This window comes from Meles meles, chromosome 1, assembly GCF_922984935.1.
Source record: "Meles meles chromosome 1, mMelMel3.1 paternal haplotype, whole genome shotgun sequence".
NCBI lineage: Eukaryota > Metazoa > Chordata > Mammalia > Carnivora > Mustelidae > Meles > Meles meles.
Window position 1 is genome coordinate 185,411,533 of NC_060066.1, and position 26,435 is coordinate 185,437,967.

The 26,435-nt window shown below is 46.4% G+C and overlaps 1 protein-coding gene across 3 annotated transcripts in view; it reads right to left on the reverse strand.

Annotated features, from left to right (window-relative positions):
• Nucleotides 1–26,435, reverse strand: part of NFYC (nuclear transcription factor Y subunit gamma) — a 70,428-nt gene that overhangs the window by 2,241 nt on the left and 41,752 nt on the right. For all 3 annotated transcript variants that reach the window (XM_046010437.1, XM_046010436.1, XM_046010438.1), the window contains exons 3-9: nt 20,821–20,892; nt 19,280–19,393; nt 15,360–15,455; nt 10,092–10,265; nt 6,347–6,505; nt 3,156–3,263; nt 650–709 (exon numbers count right to left, since the gene is read on the reverse strand). In XM_046010437.1, coding sequence (XP_045866393.1) covers nt 650–709; nt 3,156–3,263; nt 6,347–6,505; nt 10,092–10,265; nt 15,360–15,455; nt 19,280–19,393; nt 20,821–20,892 — 783 coding nt within the window. The remainder of the gene's footprint in view (nt 1–649; nt 710–3,155; nt 3,264–6,346; nt 6,506–10,091; nt 10,266–15,359; nt 15,456–19,279; nt 19,394–20,820; nt 20,893–26,435) is intronic.

Here is a 26,435-nt window from a genome sequence, read left to right on the forward strand (position 1 = left end):
CACTGTCACAGGAGCCCTGGCATGTGAGCCTGGCACGTGGTGCAGGCAGAAGCCAGAGGTGGGTCCTGACGCCAGCTCCTCTCCCTTCTGGTCAGCAGAGAACATGGGCTTGGGTATGTCATTCTTTCATGGACTCCGGGGTCTCTGGGACCGTAAGTGGGAGGGAGAAGGCAGAGGGAAAGGGAAAGATTCCCTTCTCACAGGAGCTTAAAATGACTGAATTCCAGGAACCAAGAGAGCTTGAGAGGTCACATGTTCTCTGCATTTCAACTAATCCAGCTATTAAAAAGTAGCCTAGCCCGGAAAAAAACAAGTCCTAGAAAGGGAAACAGAAGACCTGCATTCCAGTCCTAGTTCTGCAATGAAGAGCTGAGTGAGCACAGACAAGACACTTCTCATCTCTAGAACTCAGTTTACTCATCCGTAAAATGGGGACTGGGACTATATAATGTCTAAGATGATTTTTAGCTCCCGTAAGTCTACATCTAAAGGACTGGCACTCCGAATTAAAGACTGCACTTGCTTTAAATTTCTGCCCACTCGTTAACAGAAAATGGGACACTGGCCCTAACCATCCAAACCCACAGATCTCACCTGATACCCCTGACAACCCCTCACCCTCGGCCCCTGCCCAGACCGGGTTTCCTACCTGCCCATCCGTGAACTGGCTGAACTGCTGCTGTCCTTGCTGCACCTCTGTCTGTGTGATCTGTGGGAATCAAGACGGCACAGCAGGCAGGTCAGCTGCAGGGCCCGATACAGCCCTCCGGCAGCCCACAGCCAGGAGAGGGTGGTGAGGACCACACAAGACAATGCATGTAAAGTGCCCAGAATGAGGCCTAGCACAGAACAGGTGCTCAGAGAGTAGCAGGAAAGCAAGGGTCCTTCCCCCATCCCCTACCATGGATGGCTACTCAGTGCTAGCCCCATACATAAGACCACAGAGAACCCTGGAGCAGGAAATATACAGAACCTCCACAACCACCTCCTTTTTCGTCCACCTGCCCCCCACCTGCCCCCTGCCTGCCCCTTACTGCAGGCTCCTAGGAGCTAACATGGCAAGGCCTCCCATTTAGGGCTTAGGCAGAAAACCTGAGAGTCTTTTAGCCAGTGAACGCAGAGAGCAAAGCATGGGGCAGAGTAGTGAGTGGTCCCTTTCGTTTTTGGAAGGTGGGCTCCACACCAAACCCCTATCACCTAGATTATCTGACTGGAATACGAAACACCCTGGCGAGGAGGTGGCCTTGGCCGTGGAAGTCCTTGCCGCACACCTATGAAGTACTTTTTCCGAGACAGGCCACGTGCAGCCCTCTGGGCCAAGCAGGGGGTGGGGGTGGAGGTGAGCGGGGCAGGGAAAACATCGACCACGTGTAGCTACGATCTCACAGGGGGATTTTAAGGACATGTGAAAAGAACTGTGCTGCCATGTGGAACTGCACCACACTGTGCCTCCCAGCTGCAAGAAGACAGAAGCGTGCTCATGTGCGTATGTGTATCTACGGAACATCTGACTAGTAGTCCTCTGTGTGCCATCTCCTGGAACCATCACAGCCAACCTGCCACGTAAGGACTGTCCTCTCGAGTGTCCTCACGACAGCCAAAAATAACCCATCAGGCTTACCCATGAGGCTGTCAGGAGTAAGGAGGGGACTGGTGTGAAAGGGCTTCGGAAGGGTTTCTTACTGTTGTGCCCTGTTTTGGGTCCTTCCCCTCCGACTCGCCTGTAAGCAGCTGGAGGGCAGAAGCTCTGTTTTGTCTTTATAGCCCCCAGTGCAAAGTAAGTATTCAAAGAAATGTCTGCAGAATAAATGAATGACCCTGGGACAAATGGAAAATACTCTTCATAGATGAGAGGGTCAGCTGTGCCCTGTGGCCGGTAGGACTGCCCTCCACATGAGCTGAAAAGAAAGTTTCATCTACCTTTAAATTCCATATGCCTATTATTCATTCAACAAACACATACCGAACACCTACTATGTGCCAGGCTATCACAATTTACGATCTGTTTTAACGCAGACTCCCAACTGCTCTCAGGTGCCCCCTCCTGGCTTCCCCCCAACTACTGTCGGAAAACCTGACTCTTCCCACTTTCTGGCTTTAGTTTCTGGTCCCCAAACTGACCTCAGAGGAACCAAAAACTCTTCCTTTTCATTTTCCCCCCACATCCATGCCATGAAAAGGTTTTGGATCCCAGGTTAGAATCTTAACAAGGTTTTGTTTTTCATTTTTGTTTTTTAAAAAAAGAAGGGTACCTGAGGGTAAGACCAGTCTGGAGATGTGACTCCATGCCAGTCAGCCCCAAGGCATTTAAAGCCCAAGTCCTCATGTAAGCCAAGAAATGGGTCTGGAACGGGCCCTTTAATGATCCCAGAGACTGTATGGAACTCTGAAGCCTTGCTTTTGGCTCATTCCTATTTTCCCAAATGAGATCTTTGGAGAGCTGCTCTACAAACTCAGCTCCGTCACCACTGTCAATAGATACATCACCAGAAATGCAACTGGGCCTGTGCGTCCAGCTCTTAAACGATCGCTGCTTTTTTTGGGTCTGAGGCACAAGAATCCATTAACAACGCCTCCCCTTGACCAGCATTGCCCATCCCCTGCAAATGATGCCCAGGACCCCCAACCCCCAAGCCCCAAACCCCAAGCCCGGGGGGGCTGCCCCCTCAGCATCTGTGCCTCACAGTCTTCCATATTTTAGGGCATGAGAGGAGATGAAGGGGACAGTCTCTGGCTAGGTGTGCACGAGGAAGTAAAAGCCACGCAAGCTTTCCAAAGGACACGGGAGTGCCAGGACACAACAGCTATCTGGTTTTAAAGATGGAAACTCAGCCTGGCGATGAGGCCCGCTGTCAGAGCACCTCCTCTAGTCAGACATGCACACACACGCCAGGCTTTCTTCAAGTGTCCTTGAGATCTCCCCTCCTTCACATTCCTTTGTCCCACGAGAATAAGATAGTTAAGAGACACACTTTGAATCTAATCCTCCAATAAACCCCATCTGTCCTTTGGGTGAAGAGGTGTGCAGGGTGTGGGGGCGGCTCTTGCCAAAGGGTGAGGTGGGGAGAGCTATTGCTGAGCCCTCCTTTGCAGCCAGAGGCCAGCTCCGGCCAGCCGCTTACCCAACCCAGGGCCTGCGTCGCTGGAGCACATACCTGTTGAGCGTTGGTGGCAAGTGTCTGGATCTGTCCCTGCACGACCTGGGTGCCTGATACAGGCTGGGCTAAGCGAATGTACTGCAGCTGGCCGGCATTCAGCTGCACCTAGAGCAGGGCAGACAAGCAGATACAGGAGATGAGTGCGACCTCAACAGGCAGACTTCCCGTGACCAGAGGTGATGACTGTCCTCTCTACCCTCCTGACCCTTCCAAAGAAACCTACTTTGAAAACTGTAACATCCCCACCTGGCAAGTCACGAAACACAAAAGAGGGTACATTCCCTAAATGGACTTTGGAGAAAATTCCCAGATGACCTGGTCACATACGTGAGAAACAGCATGGCCACACCCTCAACATTCACTGGGCTCAGTTTATCTTAGGATTTTATCCCAAAGACTGTCAGACATGATCAGAATGCTTTGTACCTGAAGTCTGGGCTACTCTCCCCTCTATCTCCAAACTCACCACCCCAGGTCCTGGGATGGCTGATGCAGTACTGAGAAGAGTTCCAGCATCTGCCAGGAGCCCAACACAGATGGCCGTCACTCCACACCCTAGCCCTAGTCCTGCCCAACCCCATGCTGCACATATCTGAAGAAAAAGCTGGCCTGCTTCACTATCTCAGTACCTAACAGCCAGGACCAATGGGGGGCTGTGGGTCTTTTAGGATCCTTGGTATTCAGCAATAGCTTCTGGCCAAACTCCTCCCAAGGGGAAGATGAATCAATAAACCTTTCACAGAAAACCCATCATGGGAAACCAAAACTACAAAAATGCCCTTAGAGTCCCTCAGCTTAAGATTAAGTCTCAGATAACAAAATAATACCACACACTGCATTTAATTGTGCGCTAAAAGCCTTAACTCAGATTCCTAACGCTCCAGTGCAGCATGAAGTGTCTCAGTGCCTTGAGCGGGAACACAGAGAGACCAAGGCAGTTGGTTGCTCAGCACAGGAGAGTCAGCAGAGCACTGCAGACATTCACACTCGGGATTTGGGGGATGAAAGAGGTGCCAGGAGGACAGACTGGTCTCTATCTGGGGGCTCAGACATCACCCTCCCCTGGCAGCCCAGCAGGCTGCTGTTGCCATGGTAAGCTTCTAGAAGCGAACAGGCAAGTTATGCATCTTTGTCCTAGAGCAAGTTTTCCCCTCGCCTTCATGAGCTTACAGGTTATTTTACTTGCAGGTTATTTTACTTCCGTGAGGAAAATGCTGATAAATGGAGCTGCGCTCCTGCATGCAGTGTTAAATCACACCGCTTCTCTGCAACTTCAGCCTCAGACAGGATCTGAGTCACCAAGAAAAGACTAACAGTTGGTAGTCTGTGTAGTTCTTGGAAGTTCTTGGTAGACCAGATTCCAGAATTGTCCACTTATGGCAAAATGGAGGGACATAAAATGTAAACCCGTTAAGAATCTGGTTCACAGGAGATGGAGCAAGATAGGGTGACGGGTGGTCATTTCTTTCTGAGAATATGCCAACAAGAGCTGCTGAGAAGTTGTGATGCAGGCCCAGACTGCCCCGCACTAAGTCCCACAGTGTGGCTTCCAGGCAACAGCAGTAAGTAGCTTTTGGGGATGAAGGCAGCTGGGTAGAGGCTTGGGAAGCCTCATCTGCTGGGACTGATGGTGGCTGGTCCCAGGAGTCACCAGAGCTCCAGCCAAGGAACACAGGATGAAAGACTACAGCCTTGTCCCAAGAGCAGGGAAGGTGTCCTGACAGCCACAGGGATTTTACATGTCCCAGCTGGGGAGAGCTCTTTGCAGAAACTCAGATGGGACTGAAAAGTTGTGAGCCAGATAGTTCCAAGCAGTTCTTAGGAGCAAGAAGCTCCTCTTTTAGACTTAAGTTGAGACCTCTGGTGATACTCTGCCCTTGGTCCTCTACCACAAAGACAGGTCTGTGGAGCCTGACAGCGTTTTGATGTTAACTCCTAAACAAAAATGCTGGCCCTCTGGGCTTTTAAGAGAGAAGCAAAGTTTCCTTCCTGAAGGTCCTCTCTATTGGGGTGAGCACTCCGAGGAATTCGGAAATGCAGACTCCTGCATTAGGAATCTAAGACTAGCGAATTCCGCCACAAATCTGGGCTAAAGTTCTGTGACTGGGAGTCAGAAAGACTTGAGTTAAAGTTACTGCAAGGGGGGGGACCTCTTCTCTGGCTTAAGTGAACTTGTTCTGGCACCTTCACATGTGAAATGGAGAACGAACCATTCAAGAGAGGTCTTGGGGTTAGGGGCTGAGACAGTGAGGCAAGGCCCCCGGAACTGATGGATCTGTGTGCGTGCGTGCATGTGTGCATGCAGAGGAGTAGGGGCGGGGGAGAGCGAGAGGGAGCAAGCTCTAGCAGAGGGAGAGAGCACCAAAAGCACAAGAAAGGGAGGAAAGGAGAAAGGGGAGACAGAAAGATACACAGGGGCACACACACTTCACTTTCCTTCAGTTTTCTCTTGGTCTATTACTCTGTTAATAAGAACAGTCCCCCCAAAAATGGAGCTTTTTTCAAAGAGGAATTGGTTAACCAAGTCCAAGGGAGTTTCTCTATCTGCCTACATGTCATTTACAACAGGAAGGGCAAGGGGCAGGAAATGGAAGGACTGCTCCATGTCACTCACTCTCTACATCTCTGGGTGGCAAAATGACCAATGTATAGATAGCAAGCGTTAAGATGGGACATTTTTTACAAAAGAGCAAGAACAAGTAAAAAAAGCCAATAAATCCAAGAAATGAAATCCCTCAAGGCGCACAGGAAGCAGCAGTCCACAGTGAAGGGATGGATAAGTTAAATGAAAGCCAAAAATATTCTTTGCTGCAGGCTCCACTGGGAACTGACTCATGAATATGCAACAAGTGTATTTATGGCCTTCCCTGTACACCTCCCTCTTATTCTCTGCTAATCAAAAGACAGGACTGCCTCATGGGGCCTTTGGGTCTTGGCATGAAATAGTGGTTACGAGCACTCTCCGTGTAGGTGGAGCACAGGGAAATCGAAAGGAGCTGCCCCACAGTGGTGAACCCGAGCTGGATTAAAGAAAAGCAGTGAGTGTACAGGGAAGCAAGTCGTGGTCTGGGTTAACAGGGATATCGTTTAGAGAAATGTATGTACACATACACACACGGGTAGACACAATATTCTGTGTGCGCATGTAAGCTCAGCGCCTAGCGGGGGTGAGGCCGAGCGGGGCTTACCGGAATCTGCTGGATCTCTCCCGTGTTCGTGATGATCTGCTGCATCACCTGCATGGTCTGCCCGCTGCTGCTCTGGGCCTGCTGGGCCTGACCCTGGGGCTGAGCCTGAACAATCTGCACCTGCTGGCCTTCTCCCACCTGCATGGTCACGGGCGTGGTCTGGAAAGAAGAGTGAGGAGAAAACGGCTTCAACCCCAGCTCAGAGCCCGTAGGGGCTAATGAGCAGTTAATTAGGAGCAAATCCCTTCCGTGGTTGCCTAAACTCATCTTAACACTAATTAACAATACTCAGAGTCCTCTGGGCCTAAAGCACGGCTGAAGTTACTCTCCGAAATAAAAGATGGGAGAATGCCACATAGATTTTTAGGCTCACAGTACAGAATACCTGCCCAGGCCCCAAACACCTCTGTGGTTCAAATGCTGCAGCTTCCCAAAGCCCCTTCAGTGATAGGAAGGCACATGTGGTACAAAAGAATCCAAAGCAACCAGGACAGTTCACTGGAGGCATGGCCAAGGTCAACTGTGGAGCAGGTGAATGTGGAGAGCCCACTAAATGGAGAGTGAGGTCAGGGTGAACTTACGAAGCTCAGGACCTCAGACTCCCTTCTAGCATGCGACACCGGGAGAAGACAAAGCGCACGCCGGCGTCACGCGGGCAGAATGACCGCAGCCTACACTGGCCAGATCAAGCACGGCTCCCCACAGGACAGGCAAACACCACAAAGACCTGGATGCTCACTGAGGCTATCCCTGAGCAACCGAATTTAATAAAGCAAGAGCTGAACTCTCTAGAAACAGGAACCTTAGTTTTAAGAAATTTCTGTCCAACGTCCATGACTTGGCAGACTGTCTCTCATACACACTTCATGGACCACAGTTCCAGGAAACTTACTCCTTTGAGAGACGGTAGACTTGAACTGTCAAAAGGGTCGGGCACTCACTTGCTCAAATTTCGAAACTTCAAAATTTCAAAAGGGTCCCAGATGTGACCCTTACAGACTACCTAGAGCAGGGAAGACCAGTACCTACTGTTCATCTGCTGGGGGAGGGGGTAGGGAGGAGCGGGCCATGGCGATGGTGGTGGGGCGGGGAGAGGGTGGGATCTTTTAAACACCACACCTACACCCCCAATGCCCTGGTTCCAGTATGACAACTCCCCACTCTGAATTCCAAATCACTTCAGCAAGAAGATGCTGCGAGTCTCAGTGGCTCCTGGGCTTCTATCGATGCTGCTGTTCTGATGCTCGTATGTTTCTGACCGCACAGGTCTCCTGTGCATCTGAAGTTACAGGGGAAGGGGACGTGTTCTAGGAACTACAGCTGAGAATCACAGGGTTACTAGGTAAGGAGAAATTACTATGACCCGGAGGTCGGGAGGAAAGAGGACAGAGAGATCTATGTAAAAACACATGTGGTGGGTGGGCTGGGACAACAGGAAACACCTCCCATTCTCACACCAGCATTCTCAATTCAGCCTATTCCCCCGACCTCCAGGAATAGAAGTTTCCAATTTTATGACAGAACACACAGGATTCACTTTACCAAAATATGCTTTCCTTCCCACTTAGTAAGTATTCTGTCCCACAAAGGTTACCTGAACTCAACTTGAAATAGCCATTACTACAGGTCCAAGGAGGGGTGATACAGCACAAGGCCACCCTGAAGCAGCAGGACAGAGAACGGCTGGGAGACCCAGGGAGAGACCAACTTCACCATCTCTGCAGGCCTCATCAGCTCCAAGCTGAGCCTGACTGAGGTGGCGAAGAGGAGAGATGAAATTCTTGCTGACTAAAAAAAAAAATGCATACTGCCAACTCATCACTGTACTCTATCAACTCAATTTTCCTAAGAGGATTTCCAAGGTATTTCTAAATCACTTCAGGAAAATGAAGGCTTGTGTTAGCATGGCATCTGTCAAATCACGTATGGCGTGCCCTGCTGGCAGAGCACAACAGCCATGAGCTTCTTAGGATGTTCAGCCAATCAGAGCCTGTGCCTGGTGGACTCCCTTGAAGTTTGCTCTGTAAAGGGATAAAGCCTTTGGCAAGGAAAGCTCTCACCATCGCAGAGGCACAGCATTAGCCACAGAAGGTCTCTTAGGCATCATGGTATGGTGAACGCCCTACTGGGTTGCAATCATCTTTGAACCTCTCCTGCCTAGCAGTGTCTGGTGAAGAGAAAGCACCCTAAAACTTCTGTTATATGGATTAAAAAGTGAGACGGAATAAATCTTAAAATCTTCATTAATATTTAAATCTACCTCTGCCCCAATTTGTTTCTTCTAGGCAAATCCAGCTCTTACGCACAGACACAAGGCTATCAGTGTCCTCTGCCTCTATTCTCAGACTTGCCTAAATGTCCCCCATGCTGACTGTGCCTTCCCAACACTCCCTGGGCAGTTTTCTGCCTTTGCCCGTGCTTTGCTCTCTTCTGGAAAGCCCTCCTTCCCCTCTTTATCTGAGTCGTTGCCATTGTTCCCTCTAAGACTTGTATTATTCCCTTCAGGGAACCTTCTCTGACATTTGCTTCTATCACTTCCCTCATGTTTTGTTATACATATATTATATATATAATTTTTTATTATATATATTTTAATTATATATATATAATTTTAAGATTTTATTTCATTTCTTCATTTGTCAGAGAGAGAGAATGAACAACCAGGGGGAGTGGCAGGCAGAGGGAGAAGCAAGGAGCCCAATGTGGGACTGGATCCCGACTCCAGGATCACAACCTGCACTGAAGGCAGACGTTTAACTGACTAAGCCACCCAGGCGTCCCCTAGATATCCCTTTTGATGTGATCCCATAACACCCTTTACACATCCCTAAGAGTTTCTTACACTTCCCATATGCTGGTATTTTAATCTTTAAGTATTTGTACCCTACTAGATTGTGAAAATTCTTAAAAATAGGGACTGTTTTGGGCGCCTGGGTGGCTCAGTGGGTTAAGCCGCTGCCTTCGGCTCAGGTCATGATCTCAGGGTCCTGGGATCGAGTCCCGCATTGGGCTCTCTGCTCGGCAGTGAGCCTGCTTCCCTCCCTCTCTCTCTGCCTGCCTCTCTGTCTACTTGTGATCTCTCTCTGTCAAATAAATAAATAAAAAATTAAAAAAAAAAATTAAAAAAAAAAATAGGGACTGTTTTATCCCTAGCACATAGGATAGGACTCAATGTTTGGTGAATAAATTAATGCTTGACAGAGAATTTGGATTCAGAGCTCAGCTCTCTACAGCCTCTCATGACCCCCAACAAACGTGGATGTTACTGCTTTCACAATACTGCTGGGGACAGAGAATATTCTGACTGCTACTGTAAAAAGAGAAGGTCACTTCACACAACCATGGTGCCACAGAGAAATGACGGGGAGAAGGGGAAGAGAGGGATGCAAGCTGGTAACGATGCCTGATCTCCTAACAGCAGCCATGGGGTCCACTTACAATACCTTCTATGGGGATGTCACTACTCTTCACGGGGCACAATACAGACGTTTTCCCTTAGCTCATGGGGATCCTGAAGGGTGTCTCATTCACTGCACTCTCATCTGACCCTGAGGAAACCGGGACCCAGAGAGGTTAGGGTGACACATCACCTGGGTGGCTCAATCTGGGGAGAAGCCCAAGTTTCCAGACTTCGGGTCCCGTGCCCTGTAATGATTGGCCTGCCTCTCCGCCCAGGCCAGGCCTTCCCCATCCTGAACCTAAGCGGCACGGTCCTGCTGGCGGGCACCCCGTACAGCTCACGGACCTGGCCCTGCTGAGGCTGTGCGATGATGATCTGCCCAGGCTGGATGGTGGTTGTGGAGCTGCTGGTCTGCTGGCCCTGCTGCTGACCCTGGACTTGGACGGCGGCGGGCTGCTGAGCCAGCGTGAAGTAGTACTGGACAGGCTCGGCAGGAGTCACGGACTGGCGCACCTCCTCCTGTGGGGTAGAAGGAGAGGCAGGTAAGAGGAAAAGAACTGACTCAGCAGCCGCCACAGTGAATTTCCATTCTTCCCCCAGACGGACTCTGTGCAGTTGCCTGCTGAATGCTGAGCTCTCCACATTTGAAGCCAAGGGAAAGTGGAATTCGAAGAGCCCAGTTGTGCTAAATCAAACTAAAAATAACAGATTCCATAGGCTTCACAAAACATACAGCCAATTTTCTGAAGTACAGAGTAATCACCCATTGCGTGATGAGTTGCAAATGGGCAAATAATTACCGTAACTAAAAACCACGCACCAGCAGTGCTTGTCAGTAAACGCTGTCAAGGCCTGTGATCTGCAGACGGTGCTAATTGCGAGCACTAGGAAGATGCTACCCAAACATCAAGCTCTCAGGCTGGCCTCCAATGTCCCAAAATGGCAGCACTCTCCTTATCTGGGGCCTGCCAGCTTTGGAGGGACAGAGCAGGAGAAAGCAAAATAGGGCTTTTCCTGGGCTGGAACTTAAGAATTGAATGTCAGGATTGAGAGCACTGGTAGGCAAGTGCCCGGCTTTTTACAGTACATCAAGAGCACTGTGGTTACGAAGGGCCACGTCTATCCAGCGTCATGTCTGGTTCTGGTTGTACTTAGCCACAGAAGCGCAACCCAGGGGGGCCTGAGGGACAGCTCTCCGCTGAGGGGGCAGCCTTAGCTGACTAGGGAGGTCGCATTCGGTCCAATCTGCTGGGTGAAGAGACCGTTCCTTCTTCAGCTGACGTTTTCCATGGCAGAAGGAGTAAACAACCCTCTCCCAGCCACCTTGAGCTCACAGCTGAGAGTGTAGGATGTTTACACACACTACGGCATGGTTAGAGCCTGGGGTCCGGGGTTGGCGGGCCCCTGACCACTGACACAGAGGTCGGCGTCTGCTCCGGAGGGCCCTGTGACACACGGTGCCCCTGCCTGGGACAACAAAAACAACAGAAACAGACAACCACTCGGGCTGGCTGAGCAGAAAATTAGCTTAATTTACTCACTTCCTTGTTCTGGGATAAGTTTGCCAGGTTCAAGAAAAGAGGAAAAGACACTTCTTCAAGGTATAGAGGGGCTGTGGACTGCCTCAAAAGCTCCCCAAAGTGACAGTGACACAGGTGGTACTGACTGCATACCCTCACTAGCTTAGGTGTCCCAATCTATGTTGCACAGTCCCTTCCTCACCACACTTTGGTGTACCTGCTTGTCAAATTCACTGCCTTCCCTGCTTGGCTGAGAGCACTTTGAGGGCTCAACTCTCTCTTGCTCTCCGATGTCCCACCATTCATTTCCTTGTAAGGTATACACTAAGAGGTTGCTGAATGATGGACAGATTATTTACAGGGTCAGGCAGAGAGCTGCAGGTAGGAAAGTAGTTTTGGGGGTTTTGTTTTGATTTTTTCAAGTAAGCTCCATACCCAACATGGGGCTTGAACTCACAACTCCAAGATCAAGAGTTGCATGTTCTTTCAACTGAGCCATCCAGGTGCCCCAGAAAGTGTTTTTAAAACTTGAGTTTTTAAAAAGTTTAAAAGTTACTACCAAGTATGACACATTCTCTTCAACCCAACAGCTGTTACCAACAGAAAAAAGTACCTAAACTCTCTTTTGCTACCTCTAGGATTCTACGGCTATGGTGTAGGGAGAAGTTTTTATGTCCCCTACAGAACAGGGCATGACAGGGGGCCCCAGATACTAGAATTAGGACTGCTGACATCTAGCCCTTCAGGAACTGGGGTCCTGGCACCACAAGGTTCCCTAATGGCCACCCATCCAGCCTCAACAGACGCCTTTAACCCTCTGGGTTTCTAAGCTAGTCCTCAGACATAAATGAATTTTCTAGGGTATTAATGTGTTCCGTGCTTCAGACCCAAACAGTTCGAACCCTGAATGTAATCACACTGAGGCAGAAGAAAAAGGAGGTCCCCTTTTTTCTCATCTAGGTCTCAGTCCCCAGAAGAATGTAACTGTGACAACAGCACCTCTATTTCAACTTGACTTTTTAACCATTATAAATATTATGTATATATAGATGTTTTCCCTTAGCTCTTGGGGATCCTGAAGGGTGTCTCATTCACCCTTCAACTAGCTCTTGGCTGTAGAAAGGATAAATACTGATACCCTCTCTTAACCAAGAAACAGAAGCCAACTGCCAACCTATTTAAAGGTCTTGAAATAGGTTCAATGTATTTATTTTCCACTGAGAATGCCCTTCCCATCTTGTAAAAAACATCAATCACTATACTCTAGACCTAATTTACAAAAGCTCTCGGGTAAATGAGAGGGTGGAGAGGATTGAGACTTCCCCAGAACCAACCTGAAGAAGTCAGGGAGGAGGGAGAAACTGGCATTTCCCAGCTCAGGCCTGTGATTGCTTTGTCTCCAGTTCTCTCTCACTGCAACTAACCTGCAAGTGAATATAGTCTTTCTACCAAACAAAAAGCAATTCCTTGAAGCACCCCCTTCGGAAGCCAAAATACTTCCTGCCAAAAATGGTTACAGCATGTAAAGAGCTTCTCCTATCCTGCCTACCACACCCTCTTGTTTGGGAACCAGGCAGTGCCTAGGACACTCAGGAAGTACCAAGGAGAGGTGCTCAGGGCAGTGTTTTGACGGATCAGGCGTGACTGCTCTCGAATCACTGGGATGGAAGGAGGCACATCTAAGGTTCTTCTGCATCATGAAGACTCATCCGGCCAATGGAGGGCAAGCTAGCAAGGGAATGATTATGCTTGGTTTAAAGAAATGGGTGAAGAGAAAATGACATTTCAATGGGCAGGAACTTTCAACTCATAGCTTTAGTGGGGTAGAAGTCAGCTTCAACTACCCTCTGCTTCTCAATAGTCTCCTTGCTTCCCCCAAGAACAAGAGAAATGTCCAACCATCTCTGAGAAGTCAAGGACCTTAGATCTACAACTCAATTATTTCTGGCTAGTTTCTTTCCTCAGCAGTGGGGAATTACCCCCTGTGCTAGAACAATCTCCAAATGACTGGATCAATTCAGGATGGGGCATCTGCCCAGCTTTTGCACTGGTTTCCCTGACCAGAGAAGGCTTGCTCTCGGAATCTTTTCAGAAGTAGAGACTGACAAACGTCAGAGAACGAGCAGCACCCCATCCTCGGGCCATCACTACGGAGCTGTGCAGCCAGCCCCAGACTGAAAAAAGTACATTCGCTTCAGTAGCCACAATGAACTGCTGCCTCCTTCAGAAAGGGTGAGTTTTGGAGAGTAGGCACTTTTAAAGGACTTAAGGAGGTGCCAGCCAATTTGGAGTTGGGGAAAACTTCATGTCTACAGAGGATTAAAAGTGCTATCTTAGAATTTCAGGCCGGCTTTCAGCAATCTCAACCTTTCAAAGGCCAGGCAGCAGCTGCCCCCAGTAGGACTCCAATCAATGGCTTGAACACCTACAAAGACCTGAATCCAGGCAGCAAGGAGCTGTTTCAGCTAGACACACTTTAAAAGGGGATGGATCACAGCACTACGGTCAGGCTAGGATGGAACTAGGAGCTATCTGACACTGCGAGAGCGCCAGGCACTGAGGACCTGAGGAAGGGACAGGACATGACCCTTCCCTCCAGCCACCTGGTTCGGTGGACAGCCCAAAGAGAATGAGTAGGCGTTAGCACAAGGCCTGATTTTGTCACAGGGCTCACCACCTTGTTTTTAAAGGGGGTTTCTGAAACAAATTCCAACAAGGAGAGCAGGGGCGTGGTAGCATTTGTTTTGGAGGAAGAGAAGTGGTCAGAGTTCTTGTGGCAGGGACTTCTCAGAGAGGAGGGAAACACCCCAAGAGGAGGAACTGAGCCCGTGGGCACAAACCTGCAATGGTTTCAAAGGCGCTGTGCAGCTGGGGACGACCGTGGCAGCCTGCCGCTGTAAACATCCGACTGAAAGCTCCTCTGAACACCTTACAGCTTCCAGTCAAGGATGTTTACAGTAGCAAAGACTGCCCAGAAAGAACGGAGCCGCAGTGAAGCGCCCTGCTCTAACAAGGAGGGGACAGAGGGCCTGCTGATCCAAAGGCCCCCAGGCAGGGTCAGGATTATAGATGTCCTTTAAGATGCGCACTTCTACACTTCCTGACTGGTTATTAGTGCGAGACAGCATAGAAGGGTTGTCACTGAATGACTCTGTTCTAAGGATAATATATTATGAAATAATTCATTAAAAACACTCAAAATTTTATTAACAAGATAAAGCAAGCAGAACAAAACCATAGCTCTGCTCCTGCCAGACACTGCCACTATTCCCCAAGCGTCTCTAACCACACCTACTGAGTCATGCAATCCGCGTGCCTCAAACAATGAGCCATACAGGAAAGGGGTCTATTAAAATTGCAGTTAAGAGCTCGATGCACCCAAGGTGCTGAAAAAAAGTCAGTGTGACCTCTGGAGAGGGGCAGGCAAAAGAGAGGCAAAGACAGAGATAGTCACATTCTTTCCTGTGATTGCTTGGAAAACGGTTTAAGTGGTGGTTCTCAAATTTGGCTGCACATTAAAAACATCTGAAAAGTTTTAAAAAGTATTGCGACCTGGGCCTCCCTGCCACGGATTCTGATTCAGCTGGTGTGGGGTAAAGACTGGACGCCAGTATTTTTGAAACCCTAACAGGTGATCTAATGTATAACTCAAGCACTACACAGTGAACTGCAATCCAGAGTAAGAGAAAACCCAAGTCCATTCACTCCAAACACCACTGTGCACGCAGAGAAGCTGTTTCTTTAAATCTTGAGAATCTAAAATCTGTATCTTGCTACGAATGTTCTCCCATTCCATGTTAAGAACTCTGAGAGACTCTCTACGGTACCTTGAAAAGAGCTTTGCTTTACTGTCTGTAACTTCTCTTTAATTCTTATTTTGTCTACTTTCACTGAAATACCACCTCAGAGGCACTGAGTTAAAAGTATCCATAAATGAGTAACAGAGGAGATGTTAAGGATGGATCTGGTCTAGACAAAGAAAAGCAAAAGGAATAGCAAATGACTTGAGCTGAGAGAGGAAAAGGAGCGTATCTGACACGAGTGTGCAAGATGCTCTTCAGCCAGAAGCAGGAGCAAGGCCGTCCCAGCTCACCTGACGCTTTGGAGGTTTCAGTTCATCTCTTGGAACAATATCGATGAGAAAGTCAAACTGATCAAATTTTGTAATTGCCATGGCGATATCATTCCTCTGCAACAAAGAAAAGCAGGGTTAAAAATTAGCTTGGGGAGAAACTAGTTCACTTGGCTTTATACCCTCCATGTCACAAGTAAGAGAAGATGATGACTTCTAAGCCAAACTCAACGACCACAGCCAAGGCTATAGCTGAATACGCACAGTCAAACTCATAATACCTCATGTCAGACTTGATGGGCAGACATTGACAAATAAGATAGTTCATGCTCTACAAACTGGGTATTTGAGCCTCCAATTACGACAACCACCTCTACTGGATCCTACCCCAAGTCCTCTCCACAGCTGTTAAACTGTCGTACTCCAGCTAAGTTCGTACAAATCTAGCAATCCCAATGGGCAGGTTTCTGTTTCTTGAGTGGTTAGCAAGGTTAGGCTGTTATTCAATCTTACAACCTTTTGGTACCTCTACTGAAATCCTAATTAAATAACTTCTTACAATATTTTCTACTCATTGATCTGTAGAATGTTAGTTCCCAAGGTCTATGATTTGTATTTTGGAATTTAAAGTCACAATTTAGGGGCGCCAGAGTGGCTCAGTTGTTAAACGTCTGCCTTCAGCTCAGGTCATGATCCCGGACTCAGGCTCCTCACTCAGTGGGAAGCCTGCTTCTCCCTCTCCCACTACCCCTGCCTGTGTTCTCTCTCTTGCTGTCTCCCTCTGTCAAAAAAATAAAATCCTTTTAAATAAATAAATAATAAAGTCACAATGTTAAATCCACGGTTTAAATCTTGTTTAATGTGATACGAATACCAGAAGTCTGAAGTTACTAGAACTGACTAAAAGATTCTGAAGCCAAGCCCTGGTTCCAATGGAATTCGAAGAGTGATACTCCCTTTCTTTAAATAATAAAACTAGTTTGTTTTTTTTAATTAAAAACTAAAAAAAAAAATTTTTTTTAAACACACTATGTATCCTTAAGATAGGAGTACTTCACTGTATGATAATTTTAAAGCAAAACAAACAGGAAAAAGTAGTGAACTCTAGTGAATGATAGTGTTGAAGTCTTTAGGAAAAGTAAACTTTGAAATGCATTTAAAAATAGATGGGGGTGCCTGGGTGGCTCAGTCAGTTAAGCAACCTTGATCTCAGTTCAAATCTGTATCCTGGGGTCATGAGTTTGGGCCCTGTGTTGGGGCCCAGCGTGGAGCCACTTAAAAAAAATGTATGTGACTTGGGGCGCCTGGGTGGCTCAGTGGATTAAGCCGCTGCCTTTGGCTCAGGTAATGATCTCAGGGTCCTGGGATCGAGCCCCGCATCGGGCTCTCTGCTCCGTGGGGAGCCTGCTTCCTCCTCTCTCTCTGCCTGCCTCTCTGCCTACTTGTGATCTCTCTCTCTGTCAAATAAATTAAAAAAAAAAACACAAAAACATGGAAACCTAACAACTATATATATATATAAAAAAATATATGTGACTCGATGGATAGAGGGACAGATAGCATGAAGTGAGCAAACTGTTAACAGTAGGATCTAGGCAGTGAGTATACAGGTACTCACTATTAACTGTGCTTATATCTGAATGTTTTCCATAATAAAATATTGGGGGAAAAAGTCAACATGATAGCAGAAATGCCTAGCAATCTCTATATATCACATCTTAAAAGAGGTGACTCACCAGACAAAAGAAAAGGGGATGGAAATTTTCTGTTTTTCCCTTTCCTTGTCTCTGTGATGGCCCCAAGCCACTGAAATGCAAAACTCCAGTCCACCCTTCTTGCCAACCATCAGCTTGATAATAAACCCTCCAACCGAAGCAGGGAGCATCTTAAGGCTGCCAGGTCTCATTTAAGATCAGTATGATATAGTATCACATTACTGATGATGTCACCTACTCAAAGCTATCTAAACAGCTCATCTATGGATGGAACTGGGTGGGGAAGCAAGGGTGGGGAACAAAATAATGAGCACCTCCAAACATACACCGAAGTGTTCTACAGTATTTGGGAAATACAAATATACTTAAATTGGTCTTTTTAACATTTTGCTTCTCTTAATGCTAGTGCTATTTTCCTAAATACTCATATTCAGTAAAACACAGGAATCTTAAGGACACAGGTTTGATGAATTTTAATAAATACATGCAGCCAGGTAGCTATCACCTAGATAAGATTATAAAGTGTCCTCTAACCCTTCCAACCAATGGCCTTCCCCCTGAATCTGAGGGAACTGCTACTCTGATTTCTATCACCATAGATGGTGACAGTACAAGGTATCATGTGCTATATGATTTTCTCCTCTGGTTTTTTTTTGCTTAACGTAATTTTTTCAGATTCACCCAGGCTGGATGGATCAATTGTTTTTGTTGCTGTTGAGCAGTAACCCATTATATGAACATATCCCTTTTGTTTATATATCCCTATCTTGATGGATACTTGAGTTGTTTCCAGTCTTTGGCTATATATCAAATATATATCCATGGGTATATATCCAGGGGTGGGATGGCTGTGTCATACAGCAGGGATAAGTTTAAGCTTATTACACAGTGCCAAAAAGTTTCCCAGAGTGATTATACACTTCACATTCAGCCCAGCAATAGGAGTTTTAGTCACTCCACTTCCTCACCAACACGTGGTACTGTCAGCCCCATTCCAGCGGGTGTAAACCAATGTCTTGTCCTTTTAATTCTATTTCCCAAGGGACAATGATGTTGCACACCTATTCATATGCTTATTGGTCATTTGGATTTTTTTTTTTTTTTAAGATTATGTATTTATTTGAGAGACAGAGAGAGCACGCATGCGAGCAGGGCTTAGGAGAGGCAGAGGGAGACAGAATCTCAGGCAGACTCCCCACTCCCCACTGAGCAGGGAGCGCAACGTGGAGCTTGAGCCTAGGACCCTGAGATCATGACCCGAGCCGAAGTCAGATGTCTTACCTGAGGGCCCCAGGATATCTCCTTTTTTGAAGGGCCTGTCCAAGTGTTTTGCTTATTTTACTTTTTAATCTTAACTGATTTTTATTTAGCAGAGAAAGCACAAGCAGAGGGAATGGCAGGCAAAGGGAGAGGGAGAAGCAGGCTCCCGGCTGAGCAGGGAGCCCAATGTGGGGCTCGATCCCAGGACCCTGGGATCATGACCTGAGCCAAAGGCAGATGCTTAACTGACTGAGCCACCCAGGCGCCCCTAATCTGAACTGACCTTGAAGGTAACTTTAACTGGATCTCTCTAGAGATGCTAGAATGCTAGCATCCATGCTGCTTTGAAGCATCGCGTAAGTTCGCCATGTTTAGCTGCACTAGAATATAGGTTTCCCAAGGGTGGGGGTTTGGGTCTGTTTTGTGTGTTAATCCCCAAAGCCCAGAACAGCTCTTGGCACACTGTGGGTGTTCAATAAATATTTGTAGAATAAATACGCGTGCATCTTCAATTTGGAAGTAATGGGAAACAAAGGAGAAAACAATTTACTTTCTTGGCTTTGTTACTGAAAGACTGCCAGTGTCCTCTGTCACACCCTTCCTCTATGTCTGGGAAACCTTTCCTCCAAGAACTGGGGCCTGGCTTTTAAGAGAAAGGCCTCCAGAGCCAATGACCAAATAGATCAGTATCCTGTTAGTCTGTTTATAGGGAGACTTCACCAATTCAAGAGTTCAGTCACTGAGCTGTGAAAACCACAAGAACTGGCAATGAAGATCCTTAGTGGGGAAATACTACTATGGCTACAGGGTAAGTCGGCCTCACAACAATGGAGGAAGATGCCAATTTCACACATCAGTTTGCCAGAAATCTAAGGAAGAACAAGCTTTGGCCCAAGACCATGCAAGGGAAGCAGGTGAAGGCACAGACAGCTGCTTGCCCAGCTCCCCCATGGACGTCCACGTTACCTGTAGAGTCCGGCGCTTGTTATCCTCTGTGTGGATCCAGGCTCGAAGAGTCAACTCTGTGATAAAAATCTGGGCTGCCTTGGCAAAGAGCACAGGGGCTTCTGCACTGATCATCTGCAACAGACGTAGGCCCTCCCTGTCAATCACCAGCATGTCATTCAAACCAGTTTTGTCCCTTGCCTCATGTTCTGCTATGGACAATGCGGCAAGGTCTGGAAAATGAGAAGGTGACAGCCTCAAGAAATTCTAAGGTAAAATAAATCCACAAGCAGGGACGAAGCGGACAGCTGGTAGAAGAAAGGAAGAGGGAAGAATACTTAACTTTTCTAGGACCTACCATGCACTTTCTTATTTTCGTAACAGACTTTCAAAGAAACTAGGGTTTAGGAGAGAAGTGACTCGCCCATGGGCACAGAGCCAGTAAGTGGCAGGGTTTAGGTTCTAATCTAAGGAGAGACAATGTGGGGAAAGATAATAAGTTTGAGAGCCAATGGATTCAGATAAAATTTCAGGCTTCCCATCCTTCTGGGCTTCATTTTTCACATACTGAAAAAGAAGACAACCTTTCCACAACCTTCCTGTGTTGCTGCAGGAATCAAACGAGGTGATACATGTAAAAGAACCCAGCTCAGGGCCTGGCATTTAGTAAGTGCTCAAGTAATGTAAGCTGCCTTGTCATGTCTGACTTCGAAGTTCAAGCTCTTGGTCAAACAAGACTCCTTGTTTAAACCCTTGAACCCTTGGTGAGGTGGTCTGTGCAGGACAGAGCCATGGTTAAGGAAGCAGGAGGTAAGAACTGGGATCTTGGTTCTTTTACTCTGGGTGGGTCACTTTTAACCTCTTTGTGTCTATTTCTATATCTTTATATACTATATAATTCTTATCCTACCAAATCTCACAGGGTTACCATGAGAAGGAATGAGAGCTAATAAAAGGGGAAATTACTGTGAACTGGTTAGCTTAGCTTTCTATACAAACCCAGGGGACTATTAGTTTTGAGTGATAAGGAGAGAGCGTTACTTTCTCTCCAGGAGTTGAAATGGGAGGTGGGCTCTTAGGTATACAAAAATAGCCACTTACAAGGAAACCTCTTCACAGGCATTAAGTCACATAACACAACTCACACACAGAAAAGTTAGAACAGGAGCAGTATCATTCCTAAACATTTCTTAGAGCTCACACTGACAAGCAGAGACAGCAATAAGATGCTAATTGAGAAGATGCACTGTCCTGCTGATTTGACGATTTGTGTTCACCCTGCACAGTGAAAAGATGAGTGACTCAAAAAGCAAACCCTCAGCATATTATCAACATCTGGAAAACAGGATATCCCTAATTTCCAGAGAAGCACTATATAATAATTAAAACTGTTCAACTTCAGCTCACTTAACAATTTTAGACAGGAACCAAATAAAACAAGCAAGAGACAATAACGATATTTTCATTCTGTTTAATTAAACTTTGAACACTACAAAAAGGAGCGACAATCTACCCACCATCATAGCTTCAATATGAATAATAAAAATGAATTATGAATTCACCTTCACATCTTCATCCAGTTTCATAATCTTCTTAATACGAGCCAGTGGGAGTTCCTGTACTCGGAAATCTTTCTGAAATAAGTAACAAAAGGCACATAAATGGTGGGGACAACCAGCAGGGCACGACAGGCACCATGAAACACTGTGACTGGCCTAGTTCCTCCTTTTTTGGAAAAACGGTTAGGAGAGGAGGTACAGATTAAAAGAAGAGAATCCAAGTCCCGGAGCAAAATTCTTCTTAGCCCATGTAGAGCTTCAAACAATTAAAGGGTTTCAGGATAAATTTATGATGCCATCTATCAGCACCCTCATGAAAAGTAGACCCAAACAGTAACAGATTCTTTGCTGGCACAATATAGAGATGCATTATGAGCGTTTCCTCTGTACCTCCCCCCCCCCCCCAAAGCTTACCAGTCTGCAATATGCAGGTTAAAATGAGATTTTTGCCTCAGGGGCATTCTTTTAAGTTGCCAGGTCTTTCTTCTATTCTGGGACTACAAGGGCAAGGTGCAGCACCAGACCACAGTGACCCTCAGCTGTCTTCAGCCAGTACTGGCTGGCACTGGCTACTTCTGACCTTTATACTAAGCTAACACCAGAAATCAGGGAGGAGGGCCTTTCCCACCCCAGCAGCAAAGGCCTTGTCTCCAAAGTTTGCTTGGGGGTGGGGGCAGGAGAGGAAGAGTATGGGGAAAAAAGGGCGAATTTATTAGCTGCCTTTTAGGAACAGCCCTAGCACTTTTTCCTTTAACCAACAAGACTGGACTGGGAGGAAACCACATGACTTTAATGTAGATAGGATTTAGGAAAGGGCTTTTTGACCGGCCCTACTTCAATTATTTGTGATTTAAGCCCTTTTTTATTCTGATACTACTGATACTCAAACACATGCCCAGTGATGGATGCAATTCTAGAAATAAAAATCAATTCTAGGTTTCAAAGCTGCAGTGAAGAGAAAGGTGCAAAGGCAGAGATTGGCTAAAATCAGCGAAACCTCTTTTGGGTCCAGGTGACAAGTGCCAGATTCTGTAAGTGGTCTGAAATGTGACTCACCAAGCCCAAGGTGCTCACTGGGGAATTTGCACCATCACATTATTGGAAGGAGCAGCTATTAGCTGAGATTTGGTATACTGATCATGCATAAGTGAACTTTCTTTTCCAAGACCAACAACAGAAACCCTCAACTATATGCCAAGGAAGGCAGTGGGGCCTTTTGGGAAAAGGTCACCAGCCTCCCCAGGATCCATTTTTATAACTACAGAAGGAAGAGCTTTATCATGATAGAATGTACACTGAAACACTGGATTTCTCCTCATAAAACCAACAAGCAGCTTGGGACCACTCAACTCTATAAACCTCCAACACCAATTTTTTATCTTTTCCCTTCCCAGCTTAGGTAAAACATTTTCCATAAAGCCTCTACTAGAACTAACCCTGGACTGGAGGATCTTTACAAGTCCAAATTATTAAAATCTCGCCCTTAAAAAATAGCAGGATGTATTTACTGTTCTCATTTCTCATTCATGCAACTCAACTTAGAGTGAGTGTATGGTACCCACTACTACGTAAAAGATGCAAATCTACTCTTACCTTTGAACAGGTTACAGTTTGTTAGAGACTGCCACAGAAAAATATTATAACCCCCTATGCTATAGTAGGGTCGGGGTGTAAAATCCCACAGGGACAAGAAAGGAAATAACCTGCTGGGGGTGAGGGCAGGGGAGGGGCTGGAATGAACGAGAGGACTGGCAAATGCTCCGCAGAAGGGCTGACATCTGAACTGTGTCTAAGGGATGTTACAGAATTTGCTTGTTGGAAAAGTAGGAGAATGTCATTCAGACAGAAGCAGAAGGACAGCAACACAAAAAACATGGCCATTTAAGTTTCAGATGTATGATCTTAGTACAGACAGAAGCAGCGGGAAAGAGAATGCTGGTTTGGGGCCAGACCCTAAAGGGATTTAAAAAAACATTTAACCACCAAAAACAATCACTGGTCTTCCTTCTTGTGTGGCAGATCACACAAAACGATGATGCTAAACAGAAATGCCAAGAGAATGCTGGGGATAATTCCTCTGGAAGACCTCCCAGGATGATACGCACAGTATAAGATTATGGCCACAAGGCCTAATAATTCACTTGCACGTGCACGCTCACCCAGCTTGCTTATTTAGGTATTTCCACACGACTGCTCTAAGATTTCTTCCTTTCTTTTTTTTTAATAAGTCAGTCACAGGGGGCGCCTGGGTGGCTCAGTGGGTTAAAACCTCTGCCTTCGGCTCAGGTCATGATCCCAGGGTCCTGGGATCGAGCCCCACATCGGGCTGTCTGCTCCGCAGGGAGCATGCTTCCTCCTCTCTCTCTGCCTGCCTCTCTGCCTAGTTGTGATTTCTCTCTGTCAAATAAATATTAAAAAAAAAAAAAAAGTCAGTCACAGAATGACAAATACTATTACGATTTCAATCATACATAGAACTTTTTCAACAATATATTTTAAGATTTTTGAGATTTTTTTTTTTATTGATTTGAGGGAGAACACAAGAGGGGAGCAGGTCAGAAGGAGCAGCAGACTTCCGATGAGCGGGGAGCCTAATCTGGGGCTTGATCCCAGGGCCTCTGGGATCATGACCTGAGCTAAAGGCAGACACTTAACCCACTGAGCCACCCAGGCGCCCCAGCTCTAAATTTCTTAACCAAAGCCCAAAGGTGATAAGAAGACCTCCTTCCCTAACATGAAAGAGAAAAATATGACTTTTAGAATTTCTATGAGACTGTTTTTCAATCAAAAGCAACAATAAAAGGTCCCACCTCACAGACCTATAAAATGAGACAGAAATTTTACCAAAAAAAAAGACAAAAAAGAAAAAAAAACAAAACCTTGCTCTAAGACTCCCCTCAAAAACCTTTTCTTTCAGGAAACTTTCTCACGATCCCTAAACCCTGAGATCTCAAAGGGCAGCGTGAGAAAAGTGGATCTTTAGATATGTATGCGTGGTTCATTACCGCTGACAACAGCCCAGGCTTCTATAATCTCATCCGAGCTTTCCAGTCACGTGTAAGGGTTTACAGCAAGCTTACTGGAGAGGGCAGTGCTCTCACCAGCCATAGGTTGAGGTCCACTTAATTGCCTTTCAATTCAGTGACACTTGTCATTGGCAACCATGCAAATGATGTGAATACCATTTAACTTCTGATGCTGATCCAAGTGGAAGAACAACTGACACATACTTTTTTCCCCTACCCTTGGGAGTGGTATCAGCAAGGTGGAAGAACAGATTTTCTCTCAGAAAATTCTCATGCTCCTGACCGCAACCAAAGAACTACATTAAAAATGCGGCCATCTGAAACTGCGAGTTTCAAGAAGTCTGAATTCACTCAATGAGAATCTGGAGCCAAGGAAAAGTCAATGGGTCTCAGGCTGCTCTAAAGAATATCCGGAGTTTCAAAGAATGATGAGAAATCTTTTCCAGGCCTACCCAGTCAGGCACTCCAGAGAAGTCAAGATTCTGATCCTCTCCGAAGCAGTGACTCTCAACCTTGGCTGTCTGTTAGAAACACCTGGGGGGCTTTTAACACGCAAGAGGACTGCACTCTACCCAGAGTAACTGAAACAGAAATTCTAGAGAGTGGAGTCCAGGCATCATGTGTTTTGAAAACTCTCCTGATGACTATGACCTACAGTGAGGACTGTGAAAGCCTTACTACTCAAAGTGAGGTCCTTCCTTAGAAGACCAATGCCATCACCTGGAAACTGAAAAGAAATCCAGAATTTCAGGGGCGCCTGGGTGGCTCAGTGGGTTAAAGCCTCTGCCTTCTGCTCACGTCATGATCCCGGGGTCCTGGGATCGAGCCCCACATCGGGCTGTATGCTCCGCAGGGAGCCTGCTTCCTCCTCTCTCTCTGCCTGCCTCTCTGCCTGGTTATGATTTCTCTCTGTCAAATAAACAAAATATATTAAAAAAAAAAAAAAGAAATCCAGAATTTCAGGTTCCACTCCCAACGTACTAAATCAGAATCTGTACTCTAACAAGATCCCTGTGTGATTCACGCAGACAATAAACTTTAAGCAGCATGGCTCTACAGGAAGGGTTCAAACAGCACAAGACCTCTTTTCTCAAAGCCCACCAACTTTCACCTCCAAGATCTTGTTTAAATAGTTATCTGGCTTGACTGCAATGTTAGAAATGTCCTTGTCCAATCTGAAGGCACCGAAGAATGAAAAGATGTACCTGGCAATTAAAAGAAAGTGGCCTATGCATCAAATTACAGCTAAGTGAGGGCTGAAAGGGATGGAGAGAATATGAGGTAGATGAGATTTTTTTCAAGACTCAGCACTGTCACCTCCCCACCTGCCCCTCAAAATACAAAATTAGCTTTTTCTTCCCTGCTTTCAAAGAGGTCTTCGGAGGAGTTAAACTCAATGCCAAGAAGTCTGTTAATTATTGTTCCCAGAGCTCTGCTGAGCAGGAATACAGTATTTTGCACAATCATCCTAGTATACCATCATTTTGGTATGATTTTTAACCAACTTCAATCCCAGCTGAACGTCACCTGGATTTATGGATAATTACAACGCCTTTTAAGAGTGAGAAGAACATAATGGCCAAGAGGAGATGAAAGATAAATTGCTTTTGCAAACTGATTGCAAATGATTGAGGCCAGAGTTCCCAACACATCAAGAGACAGATCATCTAGCAACCTTCAGTTTGTTTCTTGGACAATCTTTGTCCCAGTCTTAGGGAGACCACAACACCTTATGGATATTCTCAGAAGTTTTATTTATGTTTTGACAGTCTGAACATGTGAATTTTTTTTAAAAATATTTTATTTATTTATTTGACAGACAGAGATCACAAGTAGGCAGAGAGGCAGGCAGAGAGAGAGGGGGGAGCAGGCTCCCCGCTGAGCAGAGAGCCCTATGTGGGGCTCGATCCCAGCACCCTGGGATCATGACCTGAGCTGAAGGCAGAGGCTTTAACCCACTGAGCCACCCAGGCGTCCCTGAACATGTGAATTTTTAAAAAATCTGTTAGACATTTTGAGATGTCAACTTAAGAGGTTCTGACGTATCTGAGGAAGTCTGGTTGTAAGTGCTGCTGAGTTCTGGAAAGGCACAGACTAAACGCTCAAATATCAGGCCACGTTACACAGGCCGAGGGGCAGTCAGAGAAGCAGAGGCCTTTATAAGCCACAGGCAGAGGGAAAAACAAGAGTGTTACAAAGGGAAAGAGTACCCCAACTTTCCTAGACAGCATTCTCACTCAAATTTGCCACTGATGTTGCTTCACACTAAAGCTGAGATGGAGGAGTCTGGCTCATTCAAATATTTATCGTGCACCTATTACATGCCAACCTTTGTTCTAAGCATCTGACGTTCTTACATCACTCCATGGTAGTGGTCTAGGAGTCTTCGTCAAAGGGAGAAAACCATGGTCATCAACAGAAGAATCATTAAAGACAATTGTCCTCCTTGCGGGCCTTTCTCTTCATTCATAAAATGTGAACTAAAACTGAATCCCTCAAAACAACCCACTTGGAATATCTGGTGGACTAGCTAGCTATCTAAATAATAAAAGTTGGTTAACACCACAGTCTGGTTTTTTGGTGACCTGAACA